Below are 25,450 nucleotides of genomic sequence, written 5' to 3' on the forward strand. Positions count from 1 at the left end.
GATTAAAACTATTCTGTATGGGGGAATTCCCTGGTGGTCTAGTGGCCCGGATTCAATCCCTGGTCAGGGAACTGAGATCTTGCAAGTCAAAGCAAACGAAAACTATTCTGTACAAGAACAGGGAAATGAATAAAAGAGAACAGGTAACGGGGCTAATAGAATAAAATCTATCAGTGTATATCAACACTGCAAAAAAATTTGAAAAATTTGTGTTTCTGTCTCAGAGTTAGGATCTGGGCTTGGATAATCACAAGAATGAATGTAGGTTTTTCATCTTACGAATGTTTGTCAGGATACTCAAAAATTGTGAGGAGCATGGGAAATTCTTTGTGGGAGTGTCCCTTGCATTGGTAAATGTCTAGCATCCCTGCCCCCCGTCCCCCAGGTACTAAAATCCAGATGTCTCCACTCCGACTCCTTCACTGTGACAGCTGAAGCAGGTGGCTATTTCTGAAGTGTCCGCTAGGGGGCGGTGCTGGCTGGTAGAGACCACTGCCTGCGAGGCCACCTCCTGGGCCAGGGACCTCACTCAGGGATGCTGAGCCCCCACTTACCGGTGAGCTGAAGATTTCCTTCTCGTTGAAGATTAGATGCAGCTCAGCTGCCGGAGACAACTTTTCCACTTCCAGCCAAAGCCGCACCTCTCCTTGTTCGAGGATTTCAACGTTCCAGCCGGAGATCAGCTTGATCACTGGGAGGCAGAGGACAGGAGGGGTGGGCAGGGCACCCTCCTCCCCTCCCCACTCCCGACAGCCCCACCTTGAGCGCAGCACGGACAGGCCACGTGCAAAGTGCTTCAGAGTCTGGTGGAGACATAACTAGGGTGAGGGTCTGGGGAGGGTTTCCCACATTTGGTCACCCGAGATTGAATTCATCTCAGGGAATTCCCCCTCCTTCTACGGCTTTGAGGCCATGCTTCTCACCCTGGCTGGACACCAGAAATGTAAGGACTTTTAAAAAAACATGTAATTTCATTTATTTTGTTTCATCTAGAAATGAATTGACTTGCAAAATGTTGCAAAAACAGAAAATTTCAGTATCCTGAACTTTCCCAAATCACTCTATATTTTTTTAAACCAGGAAATTAATATTGATACCATTCTACAGATTGTTCAAATTTTGGCACTATTTACTAATATGATTTTTTTTTTCCGGTGTGGGATACAATCCAGGATCCCACATTGCATCCATGAACTTTCAAAACACTATCTGGCTCCAGTTCCAGAGATTCTGATTTATCTGGGGCATGGCCTGGGCATTTGGATTTTGAAAAGCTCCCGGGGTGATTCCAGTATACACCCAAGTTTGTGACCCTTGCCACAGGGACTACAAACATACTCCTGGCCAGTGGGGGAAAGCAGGGGTTTAGATGATCCACAGTCCAAGAGGAAGAAGAAACCATTCGCTCTGCCCTCCCTTGCACCCCACATGCTCCCTGCTGGCCATTCTTTTCTCTTTACGGACTGAGGACTCCCTGGGTGTCTGACCCTCCAGCCCCAAGATGACCCCATTCTCCCCTACCCCCCACCAGCTAGTGCCTGGCTCTTGGCTGACTCAGCTCTGCTCAGGACACCCCAGTGGGCCTGGCATGACTGCCCAAGTCTGGCGGCTTGGACCACTTACCTGGGTTTCTGATCTCATGGCTCAACTTCTTCAGCTTGTTCAGCTCTGGGACAGGGAGGAGCAAGGAAGAAACCAAAGAGAATGAGATACCCGGGCCAGAGCGGGTCATGGGAACCTTGCTAGCATCCACACTGGGTGAAAGTCCTGAGACTCAGCTCATGGTCACTTGGTTACCAAAGAGGTTGATGATGACTATTGCGAGCCTTGGCTCTGGGGCACCGAGGGGGCTGCAGGGGTTGCTGTAGGACCCCCTGCAATGGCTTATTTTCATGTCTTTCAAGGCCTGATCAAGTGCCACTTCCCCCGAGAAGCAACTGCTGTCTGCCAGGCTCTCTGTGATCCTCACACCATGCTGTGGGGTGAGCATTACGGTCTGCCTCCTGAGCCCCCGTGTTAATCCACTGCAACGTGCTGTCCTAGAATCGGAGGGTCTGGCCCCTCCAATGACTGCTTCAGGCGACACATGTCTGGGGCAGGTCGGCACAGTGCTGTCTCATCGCTAACTGCTTCTTTGTGTTAGGCTTGTCTCTCCTGCTAAACTGAGCTCCGGACCTACATGGGTGTCTGGCACATAGCAGGTGCTCAATAAATACGCGTTGCATGAATGAATTGGGAGAGGCAGAGCCCATATCTCATTGTCCCTTGTAAACTTAGAGTACAGAGTAGGGTGAGTCTGGGCACATGGCAAGCATCCAATCCCAAACCAAAAAACAAACCCCACTGCTTTTGTGGATGGTTTTATGCTTTTGTGGTTGGCTTTAGCTTGCAAGGAGTCATGTAAGTGTATCTGCATAACATCGTTGTTTCACTTGGGGTATCAGGGATTATTACCCCCCTTTTACAGGTGAGAAAACTGAGGCTCAGAGAGGGATCATGACTTGTCCAAGGTCAAGCAGCCAGGAAATTGTGGAACTGGAATAGAAATCTGGACCCGCCTGGCTACTGTGTCTTAACAAAATCAAAGGGCCCCCTGTGCATTCAGCAGGGAGTACCGTGGCTGTCCCAGTTGCTATGGAGACAGCAGAGGGTGAGTCTCCTGGACGATGGCTTTAGGCCCAGCCTCCCCTCTCTGGTGGCCGCGGCCCGCACTGCTGCCTGTGGCCATCCTCACCTCTTAGACTAACTGCCTTTGGCAGTTTATCATTCCACTTACACTGTTGTTTTTTTAGGCTATGGAAGGAAGTGAAATAATTCACTGGGACCTTTGCTTTTATCAAAAGTAGAAAAAGGAAAGAGAGAGAAGAGAGTAGTGTGAGCTCCATCAGGCAGGGATTTCTGCCAGCAGAGTTCGCTGATGCAATTCAGTGCCTGGGATGCCTTCTGGCATGTGGTCAGAGCTCAACAGACACTTACTCATGGATCGGCTGACCGAGTGGGTGGGTGAGGACCTACTTCGCTAGAAATCTCTGCTTTACTCGTTTTTGTGGCTTCTTGCTGGCCTCTGGGCTATCTGTGTTTGGTACTCTGGGTCTGTCTCTCTGGGGTGGCGGCGGAGATGGGCCTCACCATCCTCTGTCAGTGTGTGGCTTGCTGAGATGTCTTCGTCAGCATCTGTGACCACCACCGAGTAGGTACCCAAATCCTCGAGGCCGGGATCTTTCAGGATGATCTTGGATCTGCAGAGACAGCAGAGCAGAGGCTCTGAGAGGGGACTTGTGCCCTGGAAGCCTGGGAGCTGGGGAGTCTGGGTTGGCCTTGGAAGTCCTGCATCCCAGACCCAGACCCTGGCCAAGCCAGGAAGCAGGGGTGTCTGCCTCCTTACACGTTTCCAGGGTCCCCTGCCCGGAGCCAGTCTGGCCTGCCATCCTCAATGGCCCTTGCTGGCCAGCCTCTCTGGAACCATCTTCATACTGGCCACATCCCCCAGGCCTGCCTCTCCTTGGGCTCAAGTCATTAGCTTTGTCTCCTGCCGGATGGGGCCGAAGCCAGAGCTGCTACGGATGGAGGAGCAAGGCCTGGAGGCCCTGGACATCCTAACCCCTCTTTTACTGATGAGGAAGCTGAGCCCAGAGAACGTCCAAGAGCAAGTTGCTGGTACCCAGGCTAGAAACCAAATCCTGAGCGTCTCCTTGGAAGCACCCACATAGAGGCACTTTTCTTACAGAAGAAGATCTCCAGATGAGGGTCACCATTTCAGCCCGTCTGTTGCCCCCTCCCTCACCTCTCCCCGAGGTGGCAGTCAGCATCCTCCACGGGAGAGCATGCAGCCCCCTCAAGCTCATCATCGGGGGTCCTTCCAGGTGGTCTCACCTGCGAGCTTTGGCCCACTCGCCCGGTAACATCCCTAGGTGTGCCCTAGGTGTGCCCCCCCCCTCACTTACCTGTTAGCCTGCTCCTCGACCTTGACCCTCTCTGGGTCCGGCGGGCCCTTGTAGTCTTTGGACCACTGAAACTCGGCAGAGTCGGGGGCCTCTGGGGCTTCAAAAGCCATGTAGATAAAGCCCTCGTCGTCCACACCAACCTCGATCTCCCGGGCATCTGAGGGCAGGATTCAATGGCGGGTACCAGACATTTAGAAATAATAAACCAGGTAAGGCCTGTTCCCTGCTTAAAACCTCCACTAGCTGCCCACTGCACTCGAATAAAATTATAACTCTAGACTCTTGTGGCCTCCAAGGTGTTGCATGATCAGGCTCTTTCTAAGCTCAAATGTCACCTCCTCCGGGAGGCCCTTCTTGACTACTCTGGCTAAAGTAACGCCCACCCCACCCTATCACCCTATTTCCTTTATTGCCCTTATCACTGACTTTTTCATCATTTACTTGTTTACTGTCCATCCGTCCCCACTCCCATCACTAGAGCGGGAACCTTGCTGTCTCATCACTGCCTCGTCCCCAGTGCAATGTGGGTGTCATCAGATACTTGCTGAATGAATGAATAATTAAAAGAATGGGAAAAGAACACACTTTATAGTGGGAAGAACTGAGCAATTCCGTCGTACACGAGCTATGTGACTTGGTCATTTAACTTCTCCGAGCTACAACAAAATCTGTTCTTAAGTGGGGACAATGAGGGCTTCCCTGGTGGTCCAGGGGTTAAGAAGCCGCCTGCCAATGCAGGGGGCACGGGTTTGAGCCCTGGTCCAGGGAGATCCCACATGCTGTGAGGCAACTAAACTCATGTGTCACAACGAAGCAACTAGAGAGTAGCCCCCGCTCGCTGCAACTAGAGAAAGCCCTCGAGCAGCAACGAAGACCCAGTGCAGCCAAAAATAATAAATAAATAAAAATTTAAAAAATTGTGGGGACAACGACAGCTCTCTCAAAGGCTTGTTGGGAGGGTCAGACAGTGTAAGGACCCGCCATAGCATCTGGCCTGTGTGGTAGGAGGGGACTCCAGGAGGGACCTGTGACCGCAAGGCAGGCAGAGTCACACGGTGTATCTGAAATGCAGCTGGCTATTATTTTAAATATCCACGAAGAGTTTTAAGAGTTTAGGAACGTGGCGTATCTGGGATGGAGGACCCATGACGTGGAAGGAGACCGTGTGTTCAGATCTCAGGATCCGTCTCAGGATCCCACAGAAATAAAGGAGAGTGGGGGCTGGGAGAGAAATGGGCAGGAAGGGGTGTGGGGGGAAGGGAGGCCCAGCCGGTCTGTCTTCCTGCTGCGGATCCTCCCCTCCGACTCTCCCTACCTGGCTTGTCCTCCAGGAGTACTGGGTCGGTGGGCATGGATGGCTGCCCTGGGCCCGCTGAGTTCACAGCCTGTACCTGGAACACGTAGGTCTTCCCTGGCTGCAAATCAGAAATCTGGAGAAAAGGGGGGAATAAGAGTGAGCCCTGAGGATGGCAGAGGCCCGTCCTTCCTGCAGCTCTGGCTAAGGGCTGCAGGGGATTGACTGATCACCATCCACCCCCCAGGGGGTGGGGGGCAGGCTGCCCGGGGGTGGGGACAGGCTGGGGGCATGTCGCTTTCCCGAGTTCCAGCTTCAAACAGGCATCTCCACTGAGATTACCTCCCATGCCTGTGACGCCCGGAACTCCATCTGCTCAGAGCTTAGCTTACCATCAGCTTGCCAATAAGAAAACTCTTTCTCCTCCTGGGCCCGCCACCTCTCCTCCAACCGTCACCCCGGAAAGAAGCTTGGGGATCACCTTTGACATCTTTTTCTTGAGCCCCACACCTCTCATCACCAAAGTTCCCATTTTATTTCCCTAACGTTTCTTTCTTTTTAATTTACTGATTGATGTTTGGCTGCACGGGGTCTTTGCTGCTGCACGTGGGCTTTCTCCGGTGGCGGCGAGCAGGGCTTGCTCGCTAGCTGCAGGGCTTGGGCTTCTCACTGCGGTGGGCGCCCTTGTTGCGGAGCACAGGCTCTGGACCGTGCAGACTCAGTAGTTGTGGTCCGTGGGCTTAGTTGCTCCGTGGCATGTGGAATCTTTCCGGACTGGGGGCTGAACCCATGTCCCCTCCATTGGCAGGTGGATTCTTACCCACTGCACCACCAGGGAGGTCCCTCTAATGCTTCCTGAATGTGGCCTCTCCGTGTCCCAGCCATGCCTTGATTAAAGTGTTATTTCTTTCACTGTTGATTAGCGCAACAGTTTCCTAGATGGTGCCTCTGCCTCTAGACCCATCTTCCTGGTCTATATTTCCCTCTACCAATCTTTCCAAGATGCCAGTCTGATTACACTTAACTCTTTGAGTGGCCTTTGGGGTGAACGTCAGATTTTGTGGCTTCATACCAAAGTCTTCCTCATCCAACGTTCTTCAGCCTTCTGTCTTCCTCCTCCCCTCTGTGCCCCCTCCACCCCCTGACTCCTCAGGGACCCCCGCGCATCACATTGCCTCATGCCTCTCTGCCTTTGCCCTTGCAGTGCCCTCTGTCTGGAATGCCCTCCCTTCCTCTTGGTCTAGCAACTCCAACTCATCCTCAGCCACTCAGCGTGGCAGATGGGACAAGTCCAGGAAGGGTCTCTTATCTTCCTCCTTGGAGCACCCAGAACCCCTTGAACCTGCCTCGATTGTATGGCATACAGTGTTTTAATTGCTTGTTCCCCAAGGACTGTGATTTGAGCCTTGAGCTTTTTACATCCAGGATCTAGTTCCCAGTCTGGCACTAAGGAGGTGTCCAGAAGTGCTGAGTGAATGCTGGCCAATCATCCACACACAGAAATGGTGCCAAGTCACTGAAGCTCCCTGACCCTGGAGAGCAGAGAGATGAACCGTCTCTGTGGCTCTCGAGGGTCAGATGTCCAGCATTGGCTGACTCTACCACAGGGGGGCAGCAGCTGCAGAATCTCAGCGCATCCCATGGACTCTCATCCCTCTGGAATTCAGTCTTAGATAGCCTTAATATTATTGTTTCAAAATTAAATATTTTTATTTTTCCAATTATGAAAGAAAATGCATGCTTGGGGGAAATATTAAAGTAATAGAAAAGAATATAAAGTGAAGGCTCTCCTGGTATTCCTGAATTCCCTGGTATTCCCTAGAGATGACCAAAAAATTGACAATATTATAAAAATCCATTAGTACTTGTATTAAATGCATGTAAACCACATTGAGGGCTTCCCTGGTGGTGCTAGGGATAAAGAACCCTCTTGGTAATGAGGAGATGTAAGAGATGCAGGTTTGATCCCTGGGTAGGGAAGATCCCCTGGAGAAGGGCATGGCAACCCACTCCAGTATTCTTGCCTGGGAAATCCCATGGACAGAGGAGTCTGGCACGCTACAGTCCATGGGGTCCTAAAGATTTGGACATGTCTAAAGCGACTTAGCACTCAAACCATGCTGAAATGCAACATGTACCATATTCTGCTTGCTAGCATCTTCTTCCCACATTGTTTTGGGCCTCTCGAGCATGCTTTTCTTTCCTGTTGGTGCTAACAGAGTGTTCACTTGTGGTGTTGAAACCCACACACCTTCCTGCCTGCTGGTGAAAGATGCCTCGGGAAAATGAGTTGGAGAAAATACTCCCTCTCTCCTTAGAGCTGCAGAAAATAAAATTAAATACATCTCATGGAACTTTCCTTAAACCAAGGAGGCCTGTGAGACATGCTGGCTTCAGAAACAGATACTACTGTCTGGAAGTCTGTGGATTGTCTGTTAGTAATTTGTGTCTGCTAAGAATGCTATAGGCTTCCATTGTAGCTCAGTTATTAAAGAATCTGCCTACAGTGCAGGAGACCTGGGTTCAATCCCTAAGTTGGGAAGATCCCCTGGAGAAGGGCATGGCAACCCACTCCAGTATTCTTGCCTGGAGAATCCCATGGATGGAGGAGCCTGGTGGGCTGCAGTCCATGGAGTCCCAAGAGCTGGACATGACCTAGTGACTAAATCACCACCAAGAGGCTTCAGTGGACACCTTTGTTTTCTGACAAGACAAATATTCGTGAGTTGTCCTTGTTATGACAGAAGAGCATTATTTGTGTTTTCCCTTCTACACGTGAGGAAATCAAAACAACCTCCACAGGTGAATAAAACCAGTGATTCTGCTGGATTTATTATTTATCTAAACAGTCTAGAATTTGCTTCTCATTTAAATTAAGAAACATGTATATGCATTGAGAAGTTGCTCAGTCGTGTCTGACTCTTTGCGACCCCATGGACTGTAGCCCACCAGGCTCCTCTGTCCATGGGATTTTCCAGGCAATAGTACTAGAGTGGGTTGCCATTTCTTTCTCCAGGGGATCTTCCCTACCCAGGGATCAAACCCAGGTCTCCCACATTGCAGACAGACGCTTTACCTTCTGAGCCACACCAGGGAATATGTGTATGCATATATGTTCATTAATATACAACATGATATACATATATCACATGTATGTGCTCAGTTGCTCTGTCATGTCTGACTCTTTTGTGACCCCATGCTCTGTAGCCCGCCAGGCTCCTCTGTCCATGGGATTTCCCAGGCAAGAATACTAGAGTGGGTTGCCATTTCCTCCTCCAGGGGGTCTTCCCAAACCAGGGATCAAATCTTCGTCTCCTGCGTTGCAGGTGGGTCCTTTACCCATGAGCCACCAGGGTAAATAAAATATAGCCCATATTAAATGTTATCTGACATATAAATGTCCTGCTCTGTATTGTGCATTTTTTAAGCCACATATGATGGATATATTTTCATGTCAAAACTTACATGTCGCTCTACCTTGTTGTATATACTATTACTGCTCCTTAAACTACCACAGTCTTTACACTCCCTGGCACTGAGTTCGCATTAAGGATACACCGTGATCTGTTTAAAGAAACCCACTACTGATGGACGTTTAAGTTGTTTCCAGCTTTCGCCTTTATAAGCAACACTACAATGAGAATCACTGCCCCGAGGTCTTTGCACATTTGACTAATTGTTTCTCTACAGTTCAGTCCTAGAAGCAGAATTCCTAGCTTAAGGGATGTGCATATCAAGGACTTCCCTGGCGGTACAATGGGTGGAATGCATCCAGCAATGGGGGAGACATGGGTTCAATCCCTAGTCCGGGAAGATTCCGCATGCCACAGAGCGACTAAGCTCCATGTGCCGCAAGTACTGAAGCCCACACGCCCTAGAGCCCATGCTTGGCAGGAAGAGAGACCACTGCAGTCAGAACCCAGTGCCCCACAACTAGAGAGTAGCCCCTGCTCTCTGCACCTAGAGAAAACCCACTCTCAGCAACAAAGACCCAGCATAGCCAAAAGTAAATAATAGCTAAGTGTTTTAAAGAGGGATATGCACACGCAAATGCTGCTACAGCTTGCTGATTACAAGTGAGGTTTTAGGGAGGAGTCTACTCAGCACAGAGCAAGTTAAGGCCAACCTGCCAGCCAGACCTCCTGCCAGCTCGCTGTGTGACCCTGGCTGAGCCGCACCCCGTTTGTGATCTTCTGCTGCCAGTAAGTGAGGGCAGTGACCTCTGAGGGCCGGTCCAGCTCTGATGTTCTGTAGGCCGGCTGCACCCTGAGGCAGGGTGGAGACTCACCCTCAGGTGGGTGCCAGAGATGAGGTCTGGAGTGACTGGCTTCCACTGCTCAGAGCCTTCCTCCTGGAAACTGATGCGGTAGCCCGTGACAGGTCCAGCCCCTTGGTAGAGAGGGGGCTCCCACGTCAGCATCAGGGAGGTGGCCCGCACCTCAAACACGCGCAGGTCGTACGGGGGCCCTGCGGGTGAGAGAAGGAGATGAGCAGCCAGGCACCCAGCCAGATAGCCAAATGCCAGCCACACAGTCAGGAGGCAAGCGGGTGGTAAGTCAGCAAGCTTGTCCATCTTTCAGTCCCTCCCAGGTCTGGAAGTGACCGCACAGGGCCGGTGGAGACCTGGCCTGCTTTGGCTTCATGGCAAAGCTTGGTCTGGCTCGGACATAGAGTTAACTCTTCAGTGCTCAGTAGCACTTCCTTTGGGAAACATCCCTGATCTTCCTCATTCCCACCCCTCACACAGCGTTCATCCATTTGATCTCTTTGTCATTTCAGTCTTTAATGTGGAAGCTCTAGGTGTGGGGTTCAGGTCCCAGCTCCAGCCTTTCAGGCTATGCGGACTCTGGGCAAGTTACTTTACCTCTATGTTCTTGACTCCTCATCTGTAAAATGGGGATAATAATAGTTCTTATAAAAGAGTGCTGCTCCGAGCATTAATGACAGAATTGATGAGAGGTGTCAATACACCTTATTGTTAGTACCCAGTAAGTATCAATTGTTTATAATGTTGTCTCAAGCCTCACACAGAGTGACTATCAGCCATTCAGGTAAAAGCTTTGTGCAGAAAACAGAACTGAGCTAAACAGAAAGGTGGGAGGCTGGAGTCCTCCCTTCCTGAGTGGGAGGTGCAGGGCTACCTTGTGAGGATGTTGATGTGACTCTGTCCAGGACTGCACATGACACTTTTGATGATAATGCGGGGAAAGTGCTGGGCAAGCTGGAATGAGTGGGTCACCTAGCCGTGTGCCTTTGGGGCTTGAGATTGGTCTGTGGTGAGAATCAGAGTTCAGACGGAGTGCTGAGCTGGAGAGTAATTTGGGCGGGGGTGCAGGGCCCGTCAATGGCCAAGGTCAGGCAGGGCTCTTGACTTGCCTGGGTTAAGACTGTCTGTGGATAAGATTACATGGCCCGTTGGTGGAAGGGGGCAGGGGAAAGAGCCGGGCGGCGGTGTTCATCGTCACTGGTTAGCTTTGGGGAGGGAGGCGAGGACTGGTACTGGGCTTTGGCTCCCCCCATCCGCTCACCTGGCTGGGGCATCGTCCATTCTTTGCACTCAAACAGCTTGCTGGGGGCCGACAGCTCGCCAACACCTGCCCAGTTTACAGCCCGGGCACGGAACTCATAGAAGTGACCTTCATGGAGGTTGCTGACCTTGAGGAGCAGAAACACAGACTGTGAAGGCCGAGGCTGGGGAGACAGAGGATCGAGCTCACTGCAGGAGGTCTGCGGGGACGTTCGGTGAGATTGGTCTGCCCTTCCACAATCAGCTGGATCATGGAGGCCGAGGAGCCTGAGGTCTCTCGGCCTCAGAACCGCCAACCCCGACCTCTGGTCTCTGCCTGCGTAAGTCAGAACCTCAGGCCGGTGGCCACCTTCCAGCCTCACCTTGCAAACCTGGGTGGGGACGGGCTGCTGGTTGACCGCGTGCCAGTCCAGCTCCTCCGAGTCGTGCTGGTCCAGGAAGTAACCCAGGATCTTGCCCCCTCCACGCCGCTTCGGGGGTTTCCATCCAATGACCATTTCATTTTTCCCGCAGTTCAGGAGGGCGAAGTCATATGGCGCAGACGGTGTAGCTACAGGGAGGCAAGGGGGTCAGTGCTCCCCGGGGGTGGCCAGACTGGGCAGTGGGGCCCAAGGGAGGTAATGAGCTTCCCCTGGTGGGTGCCCACCCTCTGGGGGCTCTGACTTAGCCGGCTGTGTCCCTTGAAAACTCTGATTCTGCTACATAGAGGACACCTGGGCTTCCACGCTGGTCTCAGGCCACTGTTACTCTCCTCTCAAAGGATCGGGTGGTCAGGGGCAGCATCTGATCCCCCAGGGAGGCTCCTGCCCTGTGGCCTCTGGAATTGGACCCTCCAAGAGATGGTCGATAAGCCCCCAGCTCTCTGCCCAGGCCACGGCTGCCCACCCCCCAGGCTTGCAGGCTGCACCTGCCCCGTGGACTCACCCAGAGCCTGCTTGACCCTGATGGGTTCCGTGACAGCTGAGCTCTCCCCGACTCCGGCTTCACTGACGGACCTGATACAGAACTCATACTCCTTCCCTGTCCTTAGCCTGGGAATTGTAAACCTGGGAGAGAAATGTGCAGCCTTCAGGGATGGCCAAACGTTTGGAGACATCCCTGAGATTTCTAGAGCAACCTTGTGGGGGATAAGTGGCTCCCAGCGTGGGAGGATTGGAGGTCCTCAGTTCTCACCTAAAGACTGTGTCCCTGCCCCCAAAGTCATGCCTGCATCCTGGAGGGTGAAGTCCTTAAGATTTTAAAGGCTGTGACTTCTAGAGCCTGTCATTAAAGTGCAAACATGCTGGGGACTTCCCTGATGGTTCAGTGGTTAAGAATTTGCCTTGCATTGCAGGGGACATGGGTTCAGTCCCTGGTTGGGGAACTAAGATCCCACATACCACGGGGCAACTAAGCCTGAGCGCCACAATTACAGAGAAGCCTGTGCACCATCGCAGCAAAATAAAAAAAAAAAAAAGGCAAATACCTTGGGAAAGGTACCATTTGAAGGCCCAGGTAGCCAACCCCTGAACTGAGCAATCTAGTAGATCTCCAGGACCTTGGGCCTCATCCTGGGAACACGAGTGGTCTTTTTATCTGTACAAAGGTTGTAACTCTAAAATAGAGTCCCTTTAAAGACCCCCAAAGAGAATCATCAGCCAGAGACATACAAGGGCATTCTGGCTTAGAGAAAAATGTCCTCCCATCCTGTCCCTTCTTGGTAAGGCCCAGATTGTGACCCTCTTTTCCCCTCTCCATTTATCAACATTTTCTTGGAGCAAATCTTGTTCTATAGGGAGCTTTTCTTGGTCAGTAGACCTCAAGGAGTTGAATGTTGGAAGGTTGGAGGGGCCCTTATGGAGCAAACCAGTTTCTTCATTTTACAGGTAGGGAAGGCCTTCTGCAGGAAGAAAGAGGTGAACCAAGAGCACACAGCCCATCAGAAACACAACCTGGACTATAGCCCAGGCCTCCTGAATCCCAGCACAGTGCCTGCCCATTCATTATTTGTTCACTCAAGTCTTTTTTGAGCATCTCCTGTGAGCCAGCTTCTGAGGAGCTCGTGGCATGGTGGTGAACCAGGCCCTGCCTTCCAGCTGAGCTTGCTTTAGGCCATCACCTCTGGCAACACTCCTGGGCAGCTGTGTTTAACCTCTTTCTGGCCCCGACATACGTAACTGATGAGATATACACATGTGTGATGAGCTCTCTGGATGTACCAGAGGAGCACGCCACTCTCACGTGTGACACGTTCTTCCAACATGCCACTCTTGTCATGTGACTCTCGCTCAGCCCCCAGGGATGCCCACCTGGATGCAAGTCCTTGGGGAGATATCATTCCAGGGATAACTTGGACTCTGAGCTCATTTGTCCACAACCCAAACTTTAGAGGTGACAGCGTGAGTGACTGTGAGGCACCGTGAGCCTGTGGGGCGCCAGCTCCTGTCTCTTTCTTGGGGTGAAATGATCTTGCAGCCCAGGGTGAGGGGAGCCCACAGGTGCACTCAGGGCCTGGTCAGTCATCAGATGGAATGGGGGGGTACAGTTCAGTTCAGTTCAGTCACTCAGTCGTGTCTGACTCTATGCGACCCCATGAACCACAGCACGACAGGCCTCCCTGTCCATCACCAACTCTTGGCTTCCACCCAAACCCATGTCCATCGAGTTGATGATGCCATCCAGCCATCTCATCCTCTGTCGTCCCCTTCTCCTCCTGCCCTCAATCTTTCCCAGCATCAGGGTCTTTTCCAATGAGTCAGCTCTTCACATCAGGTGGCCAAAGTACTGGAGTTTCAGCTTCAACGTCAGTCCCTCCAATGAACACCCAGGACTGATCTCCTTTAAGATGGACTGGTTGAATCTCCTTGCTGTCCAAGGGACTCTCAAGAGTCTTCTCCAACACCACACTTCAAAATCATCAATTCTTCGATGCTCAGCTTTCTTTATAGTCCAACTCTCACATCCATACATGACTACTGGAAAAACCACAGCCTTGACTAGATGGACCTTTGTTGGCAAAGTAATGTCTCTGCTTTTTAATATGCTGTCTAGGTTGGTCATAACTTTCCTTCCAAGGAGTAAGCGTCTTTTAATTTCATGGCTGCAATCATCATCTGCAGTGATTTTGGAGCCCAGAAAAATAAAGTAAGCCACTGTTTCCCCATCTATCTGCCATGAAGTGATGGGACCAGATGCCAGGATCTTAGTTTTCTGAATGTTGAGCTTTAAGTCAACTTTTTCACTCTTCTCATTCACTTTCATTAAGAGGCTCTTTAGTTCTTCTTCACTTTCTGCCATAAGGGTGGTGTCAATCTGCATATCTGAGGTTATTGATATTTCTCCTGGCAATCTCGATTCCTGCTTGTGCTTCCTCCAGTCCAGGGTTTCTCATGATGTACTCTGCATATAAGTTAAATAAGCAGGGTGACAATATACAGCCTTGATGTACTCCTTTTCCTGTTTGGAAACAGTCTGTTGTTTCATGTCCAGTTCTAACTGTTGTTTCCTGACCTGCATATAGATTTCTCAAGAGGCAGGTTAGGTGGTCTGGTATTCCCATCTCTTTCAGAATTTTCCACAGTTTACTGTGATCCACACAGTCAAAGGCTTTGGCATAGTCAATAAAGCAGAAATAGATGGTTTTCTGGAACTCTCTTGCTTTTTTGATGATCTAGTGGATGTTGGCAATTTGATCTTTGGTTCTCCTGCCTTTTCTAAAATCAGCTTGAACATCTGGAAGTTCTGGCTTGGAGAATTTTGAGCATTACTTTACTAGCGTGTGAGATGAGTGCAATTGTGTGGTAGTTCGAGCATATTTTGGCATTGCCTTTCTTTGGGATTGGAATGAAACATGACCTTTTCCAGTCCTGTGGCCACTGTTGAGTTTTCCATATTTGCTGGCATATTGAGTGCAGCACTTTCACAGTGTCATCTTTCAGGATTTGAAATAGCTCAACTGGAATTCCATCACCTCCACTAACTTTGTTCACAGTGATGCTTCCTAAGGCCCACTTGACATCACATTCTAGGATGTCTGGCTCTAGGTGAGTGATCACACCATTGTGATTATCTGTGTCATGAAGATCTTTTTTGTAGAGTTCTTCTGTGTATTCTTTCCACCTCTTCTTAATATCTTCTGCTTCTGTTAGGTCCCTACAATTTCTGTCCTTTATTGAGCCCATCTTTGCATGCAATGTTCCCTTGGTATCTCTAATTTTCTTGAAGAGGTCTCTAGTCTTTCCCATTCTATTGTTTTCCTCTATTTCTTTGCATTGATCGCTGAGAAAGGCTTTCTTATCTCTCCTTGCTATTCTTTGGAACTCTGCATTCAAATGGGTATATCTTTCCTTTTCTCCTTTGCTTTTCCATCCCTTCTTTTCACAGCTACTTGCAAGGCCTCCTCAGACAGCCATTTTGCTTTTTTGCATTTCTTTTTCTTGGGGATGGTCTAATGGGGGGATATGTGTCATTAACTGAGTCCCTGATCCCACAGAGCCTCAAAATGGAGAGACGTCATGAGCCCAGAAGCCTGAGGCTTCTGCTTGCAAGGACGAGGCCACCGAGTGAGGAGGGAAGCTCAGAGGGGATGGGGATGGGACAGGCAGGCTGAGCTGAGGTTCAGAGAGGGTAGGTCTCTGTGCAAAGGTCCCTGGTGAGCGAGGGTGGGTGAGGAGCCCGAAGCCTGGCCTCCCGGCCTGTATCCTCTGACTCTCTGTCTCTGAGCTCCTGGAAGGACAAGACCTAGCCAGTCACCGCTACCTCCCAATAGCGTGCCCTTAAGAGAGAGTTTGCCAGAAAAGAGGCTGTCTGTCCTGGTTCCTCTACTCACTGGCTAAGGACGTTTTGGCAAGCCACTTATCCGTGCTGTGCCTCAGTTTGCTCTGTGCAATGACAATAAAAATAGTAGTCTTGGGACTTCCCTGGTAGTCCAGCGGTAAAGAATCTGCCTAGCCCTGCAGGGGACTCAGGTTTGATCCTTGGTTGGGGAACTGAGATCCCACGTGCTATGAGGCAACTAAGCCTGTGAACCACAACTAGAAAAGCCTGTGTATCACAATGAGGACCCAGAACAGCCAGACGAGCAAAAAAGTAGCCCTCAGTTCATAGGATTGCAGGTAGAACTAAATGATCTAACGTGTGAAAAGAGCTTAGAACAATGCCCTGTGCCCAGTCGTGTCTTGAATGGCAGGCTTCATCATCATCATTATTATTTCTGAGGCAGGAAGGGTGCGGGCAAACTCACCTGCTGCCCTGGATGGGTTTGTTGTTAACTGTTCGCCACTCAGATGATCCTGCCTCCCGGGAGTAGATGTAATAACCCAGGAGCTCTGGGTTGTCTTTCACTGGATCCCAGGTCAGGGAGACAGAGGTCTGTGTGTCTCGGAAAGCTTGAACTTGTGTTGGGGGCGGGAGAGTGGCTAAAACACAGAAATATGGGTTGAGTGAAGATGCTGTCCCACGGCTGGGAAGGGGGAGAGGTGTGGGAGAGGCAGAGAGGAGCGCACACGGGATGGGGGGTGGCTGGGGGCAGCCACAAGCATTTCAGACATGCCCTGGGGCTTTGGGCAGCTCTTTCTAGTCCCAGAGGTGTGCTCCAGGCTCTTGTATTCTGAACGTCCTCTCTCTCCTCCAAACATTACCACTTCCTCATTAAAATTCTTTTATCAGTCCTCATTGGCACTTTCTCTCTTAGAAGTCACCAGATCTCACAATTTTCCTCAGCGTTGATCTTCAACCTCTAGGAAACATCTTTTGTTTCCCATTGAAATGTTAACATTCATGGCTTTCTGAGACAATGTTCCTTGAAGTAGGGTCTGCCATGATTTGTTAAATGAAGAGATCTGGATGAATGGATGGGAGAATGGATGGAGGGATAGATGGAATGGATGGGAGAATGGATGGAGGGATAGATGGATGGATGGATGAATGGATGGATGGATGGATGAATGGATGGATGAATAGAGGGATGGATGGATGAATGGGTAGATGTCAGATACAGGACCTTCCTAGTACTCTTTGTATTTCTCAAACTCCTTACACATCTGTTTATCTTTTCCCCTCTTCCCTTTGTCCCCAAATTTGAGACTCCTCCAAGTTTCAGTTCCTAGACTTGCTCCATTTTTCTTGAACTCTTTTCAAGAAAGGCATGAAGGGTCCACCTATGCCCATGGGTTCAATCCTCGCCTCTCTGCAGGTGAATTCCCAGGCTTTACTGCCAGTCCTGCTCTCTCTCCTAAATTCTAGAGCCTCATCTTCCATTTCCCCTGGACACTTCTCCTTGTATTCTAGTGGTCCTTTCAAGTCAACAGGCAAAGGTTGAACTCAGCATCCATCCAACACAAACCCAGTATCTATTGAGTGCCTGCTCTGAGCCAGGTTCTGTTCTTGGCCCAGGGGAGGTACTGAGATGGGGTCCTGGGCTCAGGAAGGTCCTATCAGAAACTTCAGTCTCAGGACAGTGTGGCAGTGGATGAAGGTTGGGTGGTGGGGAGAGACTTGAAGGAGGTCACGCAGGGACCCCATGTATCCAGGAGACCTGATTCTGCCAGTGGGCAAGAACTGGAGCTAAGGGTATCCATGTATGGAGTCGTCTTCACACACTAAAATCTTGATTTCAAGACCTGAGGATGTGTTTGTGATATAATCTTGATTTAAAAAAGTAGAATGTGAAGCTCTACATACGGCTTGATTGGACTTTCAAAAAGATGCACTGGTAGACATGTGGTTGAAAGACCAGAAGAAGCCCAGGTACCTGGATACTCACAGTGGTTACCCTGCCAGTGGGATTTAGGGGGGTGGGGCATTCTTACCCCTCCTTCCTTCCTTCCTTCCCTCCCTTGCTTCCATTCTCTCTTTCTCTCTTGCTTCTTTTGTATTTTCCTATTTTTGTACAAAATTTCACTTTCATAATACAAGTCAATTCCTTTTCTTTTTTCCTCTCCTCCCCTCCTCTCTCTTCTTTTCCTCTCCTTTCCTTCTCTGAAGTGTACCAGAACCTTGCCCGAAGGCTATCTTGTGGTTCAGAAACTGCCCACATCCAGTCATAAACCGCTCACTGGCTGGGACCCTGAATCAACCTTAACTGTTAACCAGACTAGAATGAAAGAAAAACTCCATCTGCCCACCAATCTATTTATACTTACGATGAATATGTATATGCGTTCACGTGTGCTAAGTCGCGTCAGTTGTGTCTGATTCTTTGTAACCCCATGGACAGTAGCCCACCTGGCTCCTCTGTCCATGGGGATTCTCTAGGCAAGAATACTGGAGTGGGTTGCCACGCCCCTCCTCCAGGGGATCTTCCCAATGCAGGGATCGAACCTGCATCTCTTACATCTCTTGCACTGGCAGGAAGGTTCTCTACCACTAGCACTACCTGGGAAGCCTGAATATATGCGCATATATATATATTTATATATATCTTTTTTCTACATTTTTGAACACTACAAATCTAGGACTTGGCAATCTTCCCCATACAGGCCTTGCAGCACATCAGGCTTTTCTCAGATGGGCAGTGCTGCAGTTGGTTCCTTAAAAGGCTCATTGGTGATGGCAGCTTCAGGGACCCATCTGGTCTTATCAAAGAGAGAAGGACCCCACAATCCAGAGGCCTCAGAGGAGAGAGGGCACCCTGGCAAGTCAGGCCAGGGTGGAGCTGCTGCTGGGAGGCCCAGGAAGGAGCCAGAGGCGGGGGCGATAACCAGACCTCCAGAACAGTAGGTTTGGCAGGTGAGGACATCAAGGTTTGCAGCTCAGAAATGACCTGCCCGGGTCCACGCTGTGCTGCTATTGAGAGGGGTCCCACCTGATGAGGCAGGGCTGGGGGTGGGACCAAGGGGAGGGCAGAGGCCTGCCGAGGGGCTCAATCCTGGTTGCACGAGGGGGATCAGGCTCTGGTTGGAGACCTTTAGCCCTGAGGGGCAATTGGTCACAGATAGCTCCTGTGCTGGACCCAGCTGGATTCTGCAACCCACAAATTGTTGATTTGGAAAAAAAATGCCTGTACTTCCAACAGCCTCTTGCCCAGAGAAATGTAATTCCTGATGGTCTGAAACCTTACAGGCCTGTGATCATGTTGCTTCTCGGCTTCGTGATAGGCAGAGTGGTCAGGAGCAGAGAAATGCACGTGGCTGTGTCCCTGCAACCACCGGGGGCCTGAGGCTTGGTGCTGATGGCCTGGCTTGGCCTGCGCCCATCTCCTGCATCCCCGGTACCTGGCTTCCCCCTCAAGGCGATGGGCTCGCTGGGCTCCGAGGGATCGCTCATGCCGTACTGGTTTATCGCTCGCACTCTGAAGACATACGACTTCCCTTTCTCCAGATCCAAGAGGGCGAATCTTGGGGATTTCACAGGAGTTTCTGAGTTGATGGCCTCCCAGGTGCCACTGCCTATGACCGACTGCGACAAAGAAGAGGAACTTGGCGTTGGTTAAGTGGGAGAGCTCTTCCCACACGTGCTCTCGTTAACCTCTCTCCCCACCCCAGGATGCCCCTCAATACCTGAGCTTTGGATTCACCTGCCTCCGTGATGTCTCTGCCTGGATGTCCGTGGAGCATCTCACATTCAGGGGAACTGACCCTGAACTTGCCTCCACGCCAGTGCTGCCCACATCTAGTCAAAGGCACCCATCCTTCCCGCTGCTCAGGTCAGAGTCCAGGAAGCCTTCCTGGATCCTTTCTCTCATTTCTCACCCTCAAATATACTCCATCAGTAAATTCACTTGGGGGAATTCCCTGGCGGTCCAGTGGTTAGGCACTGCCAGGACCCAGCTTTGATCCCTGATTGGGGCACTAAGATCCTGCAAGCTGCGCAGTGTGGCAAAAAACAAAAAAAACAACCAACCAAAAAATACCCCCAAATCCCAAATCCAGCTGGCTCTACCTTGAAAATTTATCCAGAATCCAACCATGGTTTACCACTCTCAAGTTCCCCTTCCAGAACCTTGATCCAAAGCCACCATCGTCTCTCACCATCTGAGCTATCTCAATAGCCTCTGATCTGGTCTGCCTATTTCTACCTTTAGCTCCCTCCAATCTTTTCTCCAAATGGCAGGCAGAGGAATCCTCTCACAGCTCAAGTCAAATCCCATCCGTGTCTGCTCAGCACCCTCCCAAGCCCCGAGTCTCCCTGGAGTAAAAGCTGCTTCGTGGTCTGACTCCCGCCATCTGTCTGGTCACATCCCACGTCCCACTTTGTCCACCCACCAGGCTCTGTGGCCCCCTGCTGCTCCCCGATGGTGCCAGGCCCCACCCCTGCCTCTGGGTCTTTGCACTTGCTGGTCTTTTTTCCTGGAATGTTCTTCCCCCAGACATCTCTGGCTGGCCCCTGATTTCCTTTAGTGCCATGCTTAGCTGCTCAGTCGTGTCCGACTCTTGCGACCCCATAGATTGTAGCCTGCCAAGCTCCTCTGTCCATGGGATTTTCCAGGCAACAATTTGGAGTGGGTTGCCATCTCCTTCTCCAGGAGATCTTCCTGACTTAGGCATTGAGTCCGGGTCTCCTGCATTGCAGGCAGACTCGTTACCGACTGAGCTTTGAGAGAAGCCCCATTTCCTTTAGGCTTTTACTCTAAACTCACCTTCTTGGGAAGACCGCTCCAGTTCCTCCATCTGAATGTCAGTAACTCCTTCCCCTCAACACTTCAAATCCCTTCCATAGCTGGAGATAACCTCAAAAGGTTAACCCACCCCCTGCCTCCGTGTAGGGCTATGTTCAGGACTTCCAGACAGAAAATCCTCTTCTCATTAGGGTTCCCCAGGGGATGCCGCTGGGGTCTCTCAGCGCCTCCCTGGACCAGCCTCCCCCTCACATCCTGGTCCCACAGCGTTCCTATTTCTCTGGCTGGCCTGGGGCCGGGGCCGTTGGGGTCTCCATACCTTCTCTAGGAAGTATGTCAGCGGGGCTTTGCCCCGGGGCCTCGGCTCCTCCCAGCCCAGAACCACGTAGGCCTCACGGATCTCGCTGCCGTGGACGTTAGTCGGGGGTGAGGGGATGGTCACGAAGTCTGGAACCAGAGTCGCCCGGGGACTGAGATGTGTGGGCCCTCAGAGACCCCAGATCTCAGCCCCTCACTTCACCTAGGTGGGGGCCGGGGCCCAGAAGAGGGGCAGGAACTTGCTTTAGTCACACAACAAGGCCGGGCAGGCAGGGCCGGAACCAGAGCCCGGGTCTCCCCATGTCCTGCTGGAGACTTTCCCCAACGTCTGCGTCCCCCAGGAGGGGCGCAGGCACCCACCCAAGAGCCTGGCCCCAAGCTGGATCCCCCACGCTCACCACCCCACCCATGCCCGCAGGCAGCTTCTGCCTTGGGCCAGTTTGAGTCCCAGAGTTTCCAGGCTGCAAAGGTGGGGGGCTGGAGTCTTGCGGCCAAGGGTCAGGGGGTTCACGCATACCGTCAAAGTCATCTGTGCTGACCGTGATGGTTTTTCCCATATCAAAGGGGATCTCTAGGATGGAGAATGGAACCTGTTAGCGGAGAACCAAGGGCTGCAGGGCGTGTGGCTGGGGCAGGAAGGGACAGAGCAGGGCCTGCCTGGCGCTGGGGGCCAATTCCTCCCCCGCCCCTGGTCCTGGCCTCTCGGCCCCTCTGTGTGTCCCCAGGCAGGTGGCATTCTCAGACCCCGGAGGTGCTCTGCCCGCTGGGGACAAAGTGGGACAGAAAGGAGGAGCGATGGGGTCAGATTCTGAGGGCACAGCACACCCGGCTCAGGGTGACTCCTCGGGGCTGAGAGGGCTGTGTCCCCCACTCTGCCTCCCCGCCTCCACCCTCCAGGCTGGGAGCTTCTGAGTCAGGGCAGTTTCCCTCCTGTGGGTTAAGGGCATCTGAAGAAGGTGCTGTGGTTTCACCCCAGATTAGCATCTGGTGCTAAGATTTGTGTTTCTTTCAGCAGACAAGCTCTAAAGCCCCCCTCAGGCTAGGGGTTGCTAAGGACAGCACCGTGTCTCCTCCATCAGACTAGGGGTTCCTGAGGCTGTGTCAAAGCTATGGTTTTCCCAGTAGTCATGTTTGGATGTGAGAGATGGACTATAAAGAACGCTGAACGCTGAAGAATTGTTGGTTTTGAGCTGTGGTGTTGGAGAAGACTCTTCAGAGTCCCTTGGACTGCAAGGAGATCCAACCAGTCCATCCTAAAGGAAATCAGTCCTGAATATTCATCGATAGGACTGATGCTGAAGCTGAAACTCCAATTCTTTGGCCACCTGATGCGAAGAACTGACTCATCAGAAAAGACCCTGTTGCTGAGAAAGATTGAAGGCAGGAGGAGATGGGGACAACAGAGGATAAGATGGTTGGATGGCATCACCGACTCAATGGACATGAGTTTGGGTAAACTCCGGGAGTTGGTGATGGACAGGGAGGCCTGGCGTGCTGCAGTCCATGGGGTCCTAAAGAGTCAGGCATGACTGAGCAACTAAACTGAACTGAACTGAGGCTGTGTCTCCTCCATCAGACTGGGGGTTCCTGAGGGCTGGGCTGTGTCTCGTCTCCTGGACCAGGGCTGGGAATGGGGGCCGTGCGCCTGTCTCCTGTGTGAGGCAGTCCTGGGTGTGCCCTGATGGAAGCTCTAGCCCGTCCTTTCAGGGCCTCTGTGCCCACCTGTCTTCCTCTGAGCTTCGTCGTGATCACCCATGACAACCGGCTCGGAAGCCTTGGAGGGGACGCTGCTGCCCGCTTTGTTGACGGCTCTCACCCGGAACCGGTAGCTCTGGCCTTCGATGAGGCCTTGGATTGGGCACCGACAGGTCCCACCAGGAGCCTGGTGGCACGGCACCCATTCCTCAGACTCTCCCTGGCACCTGTGGGAGAGAATCCCCGGCTTCAGCCCCTGCCCGTGACTCACACCCTCAGTCTGAGCCTCTAGCAGGGCCATTCCCCCACCCTGGGCTGTCTGCCCAGCTCGTCTCGGCCAGGGAAACACATGCTCTCCATTTAAAAGCCCGGCTCCAGCCTTGGGTTCGTAGGAGGCCTTCTCACCATCCTCCACCAACCAGGATGCTAATCAAAAGAGCTAGTGCCATTCATGGAATTTTCCTGTGGGCTGGAGCTCTGCTGTGTCCTTCACATCCTTCATCTTGTTTAATCTTGAAGGTCCTTGAGGTTAGGTGTGATTACCTTCACTCTACCTACCAGTGGGATCTGAGTTTAAGGAGTGAAATGACTTGCCCAAGGTCACGTGGCTCATGAGTGGGTGACTTAGCATTTCCCCGAGGGCTGTCCACTCCCCTGTTGGTGTGTGTTCTAGAGGGATCCTCAGAGTCTGGGATCTCTACACCCTCTGGGTACCACTATTCCTAGCACTGGCTGGATGGGGCAGTGTACCTCAGTTTCCTCATCTGTAGAATGGGGCACTAGAGCATCCCCTACCCCCTCAGATAGGGGTTGTTGTAAGGATTCAAGTGGCTGGATTAAGCCTTATCTCCAGCTAGGGCCTCGGAGCTGACAGTGGGTGAAGGAGGAGGGATGTGTGGGCCCTCCCCCTCCTGGGAAGACCCTCCCTCCAGGCTCAGGACTCCTGGGTCTCTCACTCAGGGAGGAAAGCAGCCACTGAAGCCACGTGTGCTCAGGTTTCAAGCTCTGATGTTTGTCCCTCCCAGGACCAGCTTGTGCCGTAAAGCGTCCGGGGCAGTGGCTGACTCCAGTGGTGGACACATTTCTGTTACCCCTAAATAACACACCTGCCTCCGACCCTGTCCCGAGGAGAGGCATGGGGTCCCTGTTTCCTGTGGCCCCCACTCTTGTTCTCACAGAGCCATCTCCCACCGTGGGCTCTGCCACGCAAGAGACCCACTCACAGCTCGATGGAGTAGCCAGTGATGGGGTTGCCCCGGGTGTCACTGGGTGGGGTCCAGGTCAGGATGAGGCAGTCTCTGTTCACATTCAGGCATCGAACATTCAAGGGGGAGCCTGGAACTCCTGGCTTCTCGGCTGCAGCATCTGAAACCCGGGACGGTGCGGGGCGCGGGAAGACAGTAGGGGCAGCTCTTCCAGTCAATGTCCACGTGGCAACCAACCCCCTCCCATTCCCACCCATCATTCCTCTTCTCGCTAACTCCCCAGGGGTGCAGTTGATCTTGAAGACCAAGACCAAGACAGCCTGTTCTTTTAAATAGCAGCATCTAGGGGTAGGTGGGTGGGAGTCCAGTTTATTAGGGGCCCATTCTACACCATCTGCCTGAACAATTGGCACAATTCATCTTTGAGTCCCAGAGCAATTCTCTGTTTTGCTTGGGAATACCGAATCTCCTGGAGGAAAAGCCAACCACCCAAGGTCACCCAACAGGAGAAGTGGCAAAGCCGGGAGGCAGAAATCAAGCAGGACTAGAAGGATGCCAGCTCATGCTCAGCCCTCCTCTCCAACTCCCTCCGAGCCTGAGACTCTCAGGCTGTGTCCCTTTGGAGGAGGGTCATGGGGCAATCTTAGAAAGACTCCGCCTCAACACCCCCATTCACTATACAGCAGGGGCACTCAGGCCCCAAGGAGCTGGGGACTCGCCCCCACGTCCCACGGCAAGTCGGTCAAGGCAGAGTCCTGGTCCCTGGGCTCTGGCTAGGCCCCCTGCACTCAGCTACCGCTTACCTCTCACAAACACGTAGGCGCTCTGCTCCCGGAGCCCAAAGGGCGACGGCACCTGGACCGTGTAGAGGCCCTCATCCTCCTTGTAGGCGCAGGCCACCTTCAGGACTGCCTGGCGGTCAGCATAGAGGATCTGCCGGCGGCTGGAGGACCTCAGCAGCCTCCCTGCAGGGAGAGGGGCTGCAGGGTGAGCTCGTGGGCGATCCGGAGTTCACCCGGGAACCCATAGGTGCTTTGGGATTCAGGCAGGGATGCGGTTGGCCGGCGGTTGGAGGCTCTGCTGGGGAGTTGGGGCAGTGAGTGGTGACCTTCAGGACTGCCAAGGTGATCTCTGAACTTTCCTCTGTAGCAGGCTTGGTGGGGGTGGCGGGGTGGGGAGCGCCTGGGGAAGGGGCGGGGGGGCTGCTGGCTCGGTGGGGAGTTGGAGGTTCTCTGAGGAAGTGGGAACAAGAGCAGGGGGGACCTGGTGTGAGAGTCGGAGACTCTTTGGGAGGCTGGGGGCTCAAGGAAGGAGATAGGGCTCGGTGGGTGGGGGTTGTGAGCTCAAGGAAGGGAGGGGCTTGTTTTCGGGGGATGGGGACTCAGGAAAGGGAGAGAGGACTTACTGAGAAGGTGGGGTGTTGGTGAGGAGGGTCAGGGTTGGGAGGAGGGTGGGAGGTCGGCAGGTGGGAGCTTAGGGAGAGGGGCGAGGACTCGGGGAAGGGGCTGTGGGCTCCAGGCCTCGCCTGAGGTCCTGCTGCGCACCATGCTGCTCCTTGTCCCGCAAAGGCCCCTCCTGCCCATCAGCACCACCTCTGTCCCCGAGAGTCTACAGGTTTGGGGGACATCTCGGCCTGTTAGCACAGCAGTTTCTCAGGGTTCGTGGCTTCCCTACTCCTCCGCCCCCAGGCCCCCCAAGGGGCACCTCCCTAGGCTCAAGCTGCTGGGGGTGTGGCACTCCTGGCTCTTCGGCTGCAGGCTTGGTCACGAATAGGGCAGGAGGTTCAGCCGCCGTCTCCTCCCTGGCTGGTCCGTCTCCTTCTGCCTGAGCTGACTGGGCCTTCCCCAGCCCTGGCCCGTGATCCCCCAGCGGTCTTCCAGCTCACAAGTAGCAGTTCTTGCCTGCACCCACACACTGACTCTGAAAAGCCCG

The 25,450-nt window shown here is 52.5% G+C and overlaps 1 protein-coding gene across 5 annotated transcripts in view; it reads right to left on the minus strand.

The window, feature by feature from the left end:
- The window catches only part of MYOM3 (myomesin 3), a 52,958-nt gene that overhangs the window by 12,211 nt on the left and 15,297 nt on the right, over positions 1 to 25,450 (minus strand). For all 5 annotated transcript variants that reach the window (XM_065930060.1, XM_065930064.1, XM_065930059.1 and 2 more), the window contains 16 exons: positions 24,322 to 24,483; positions 23,537 to 23,678; positions 22,341 to 22,540; positions 21,136 to 21,189; positions 20,620 to 20,747; positions 18,958 to 19,141; positions 15,987 to 16,161; positions 11,690 to 11,811; positions 11,128 to 11,315; positions 10,767 to 10,893; positions 9,527 to 9,705; positions 5,260 to 5,374; positions 3,945 to 4,101; positions 3,130 to 3,239; positions 1,624 to 1,668; positions 555 to 691 (listed from right to left, as the gene is read on the minus strand). In XM_065930060.1, coding sequence (XP_065786132.1) covers positions 555 to 691; positions 1,624 to 1,668; positions 3,130 to 3,239; positions 3,945 to 4,101; positions 5,260 to 5,374; positions 9,527 to 9,705; positions 10,767 to 10,893; positions 11,128 to 11,315; positions 11,690 to 11,811; positions 15,987 to 16,161; positions 18,958 to 19,141; positions 20,620 to 20,747; positions 21,136 to 21,189; positions 22,341 to 22,540; positions 23,537 to 23,678; positions 24,322 to 24,483 — 2,225 coding nt within the window. The remainder of the gene's footprint in view (positions 1 to 554; positions 692 to 1,623; positions 1,669 to 3,129; positions 3,240 to 3,944; positions 4,102 to 5,259; positions 5,375 to 9,526; positions 9,706 to 10,766; positions 10,894 to 11,127; positions 11,316 to 11,689; positions 11,812 to 15,986; positions 16,162 to 18,957; positions 19,142 to 20,619; positions 20,748 to 21,135; positions 21,190 to 22,340; positions 22,541 to 23,536; positions 23,679 to 24,321; positions 24,484 to 25,450) is intronic.

Source organism: Muntiacus reevesi, chromosome 3, assembly GCF_963930625.1.
Source record: "Muntiacus reevesi chromosome 3, mMunRee1.1, whole genome shotgun sequence".
NCBI lineage: Eukaryota > Metazoa > Chordata > Mammalia > Artiodactyla > Cervidae > Muntiacus > Muntiacus reevesi.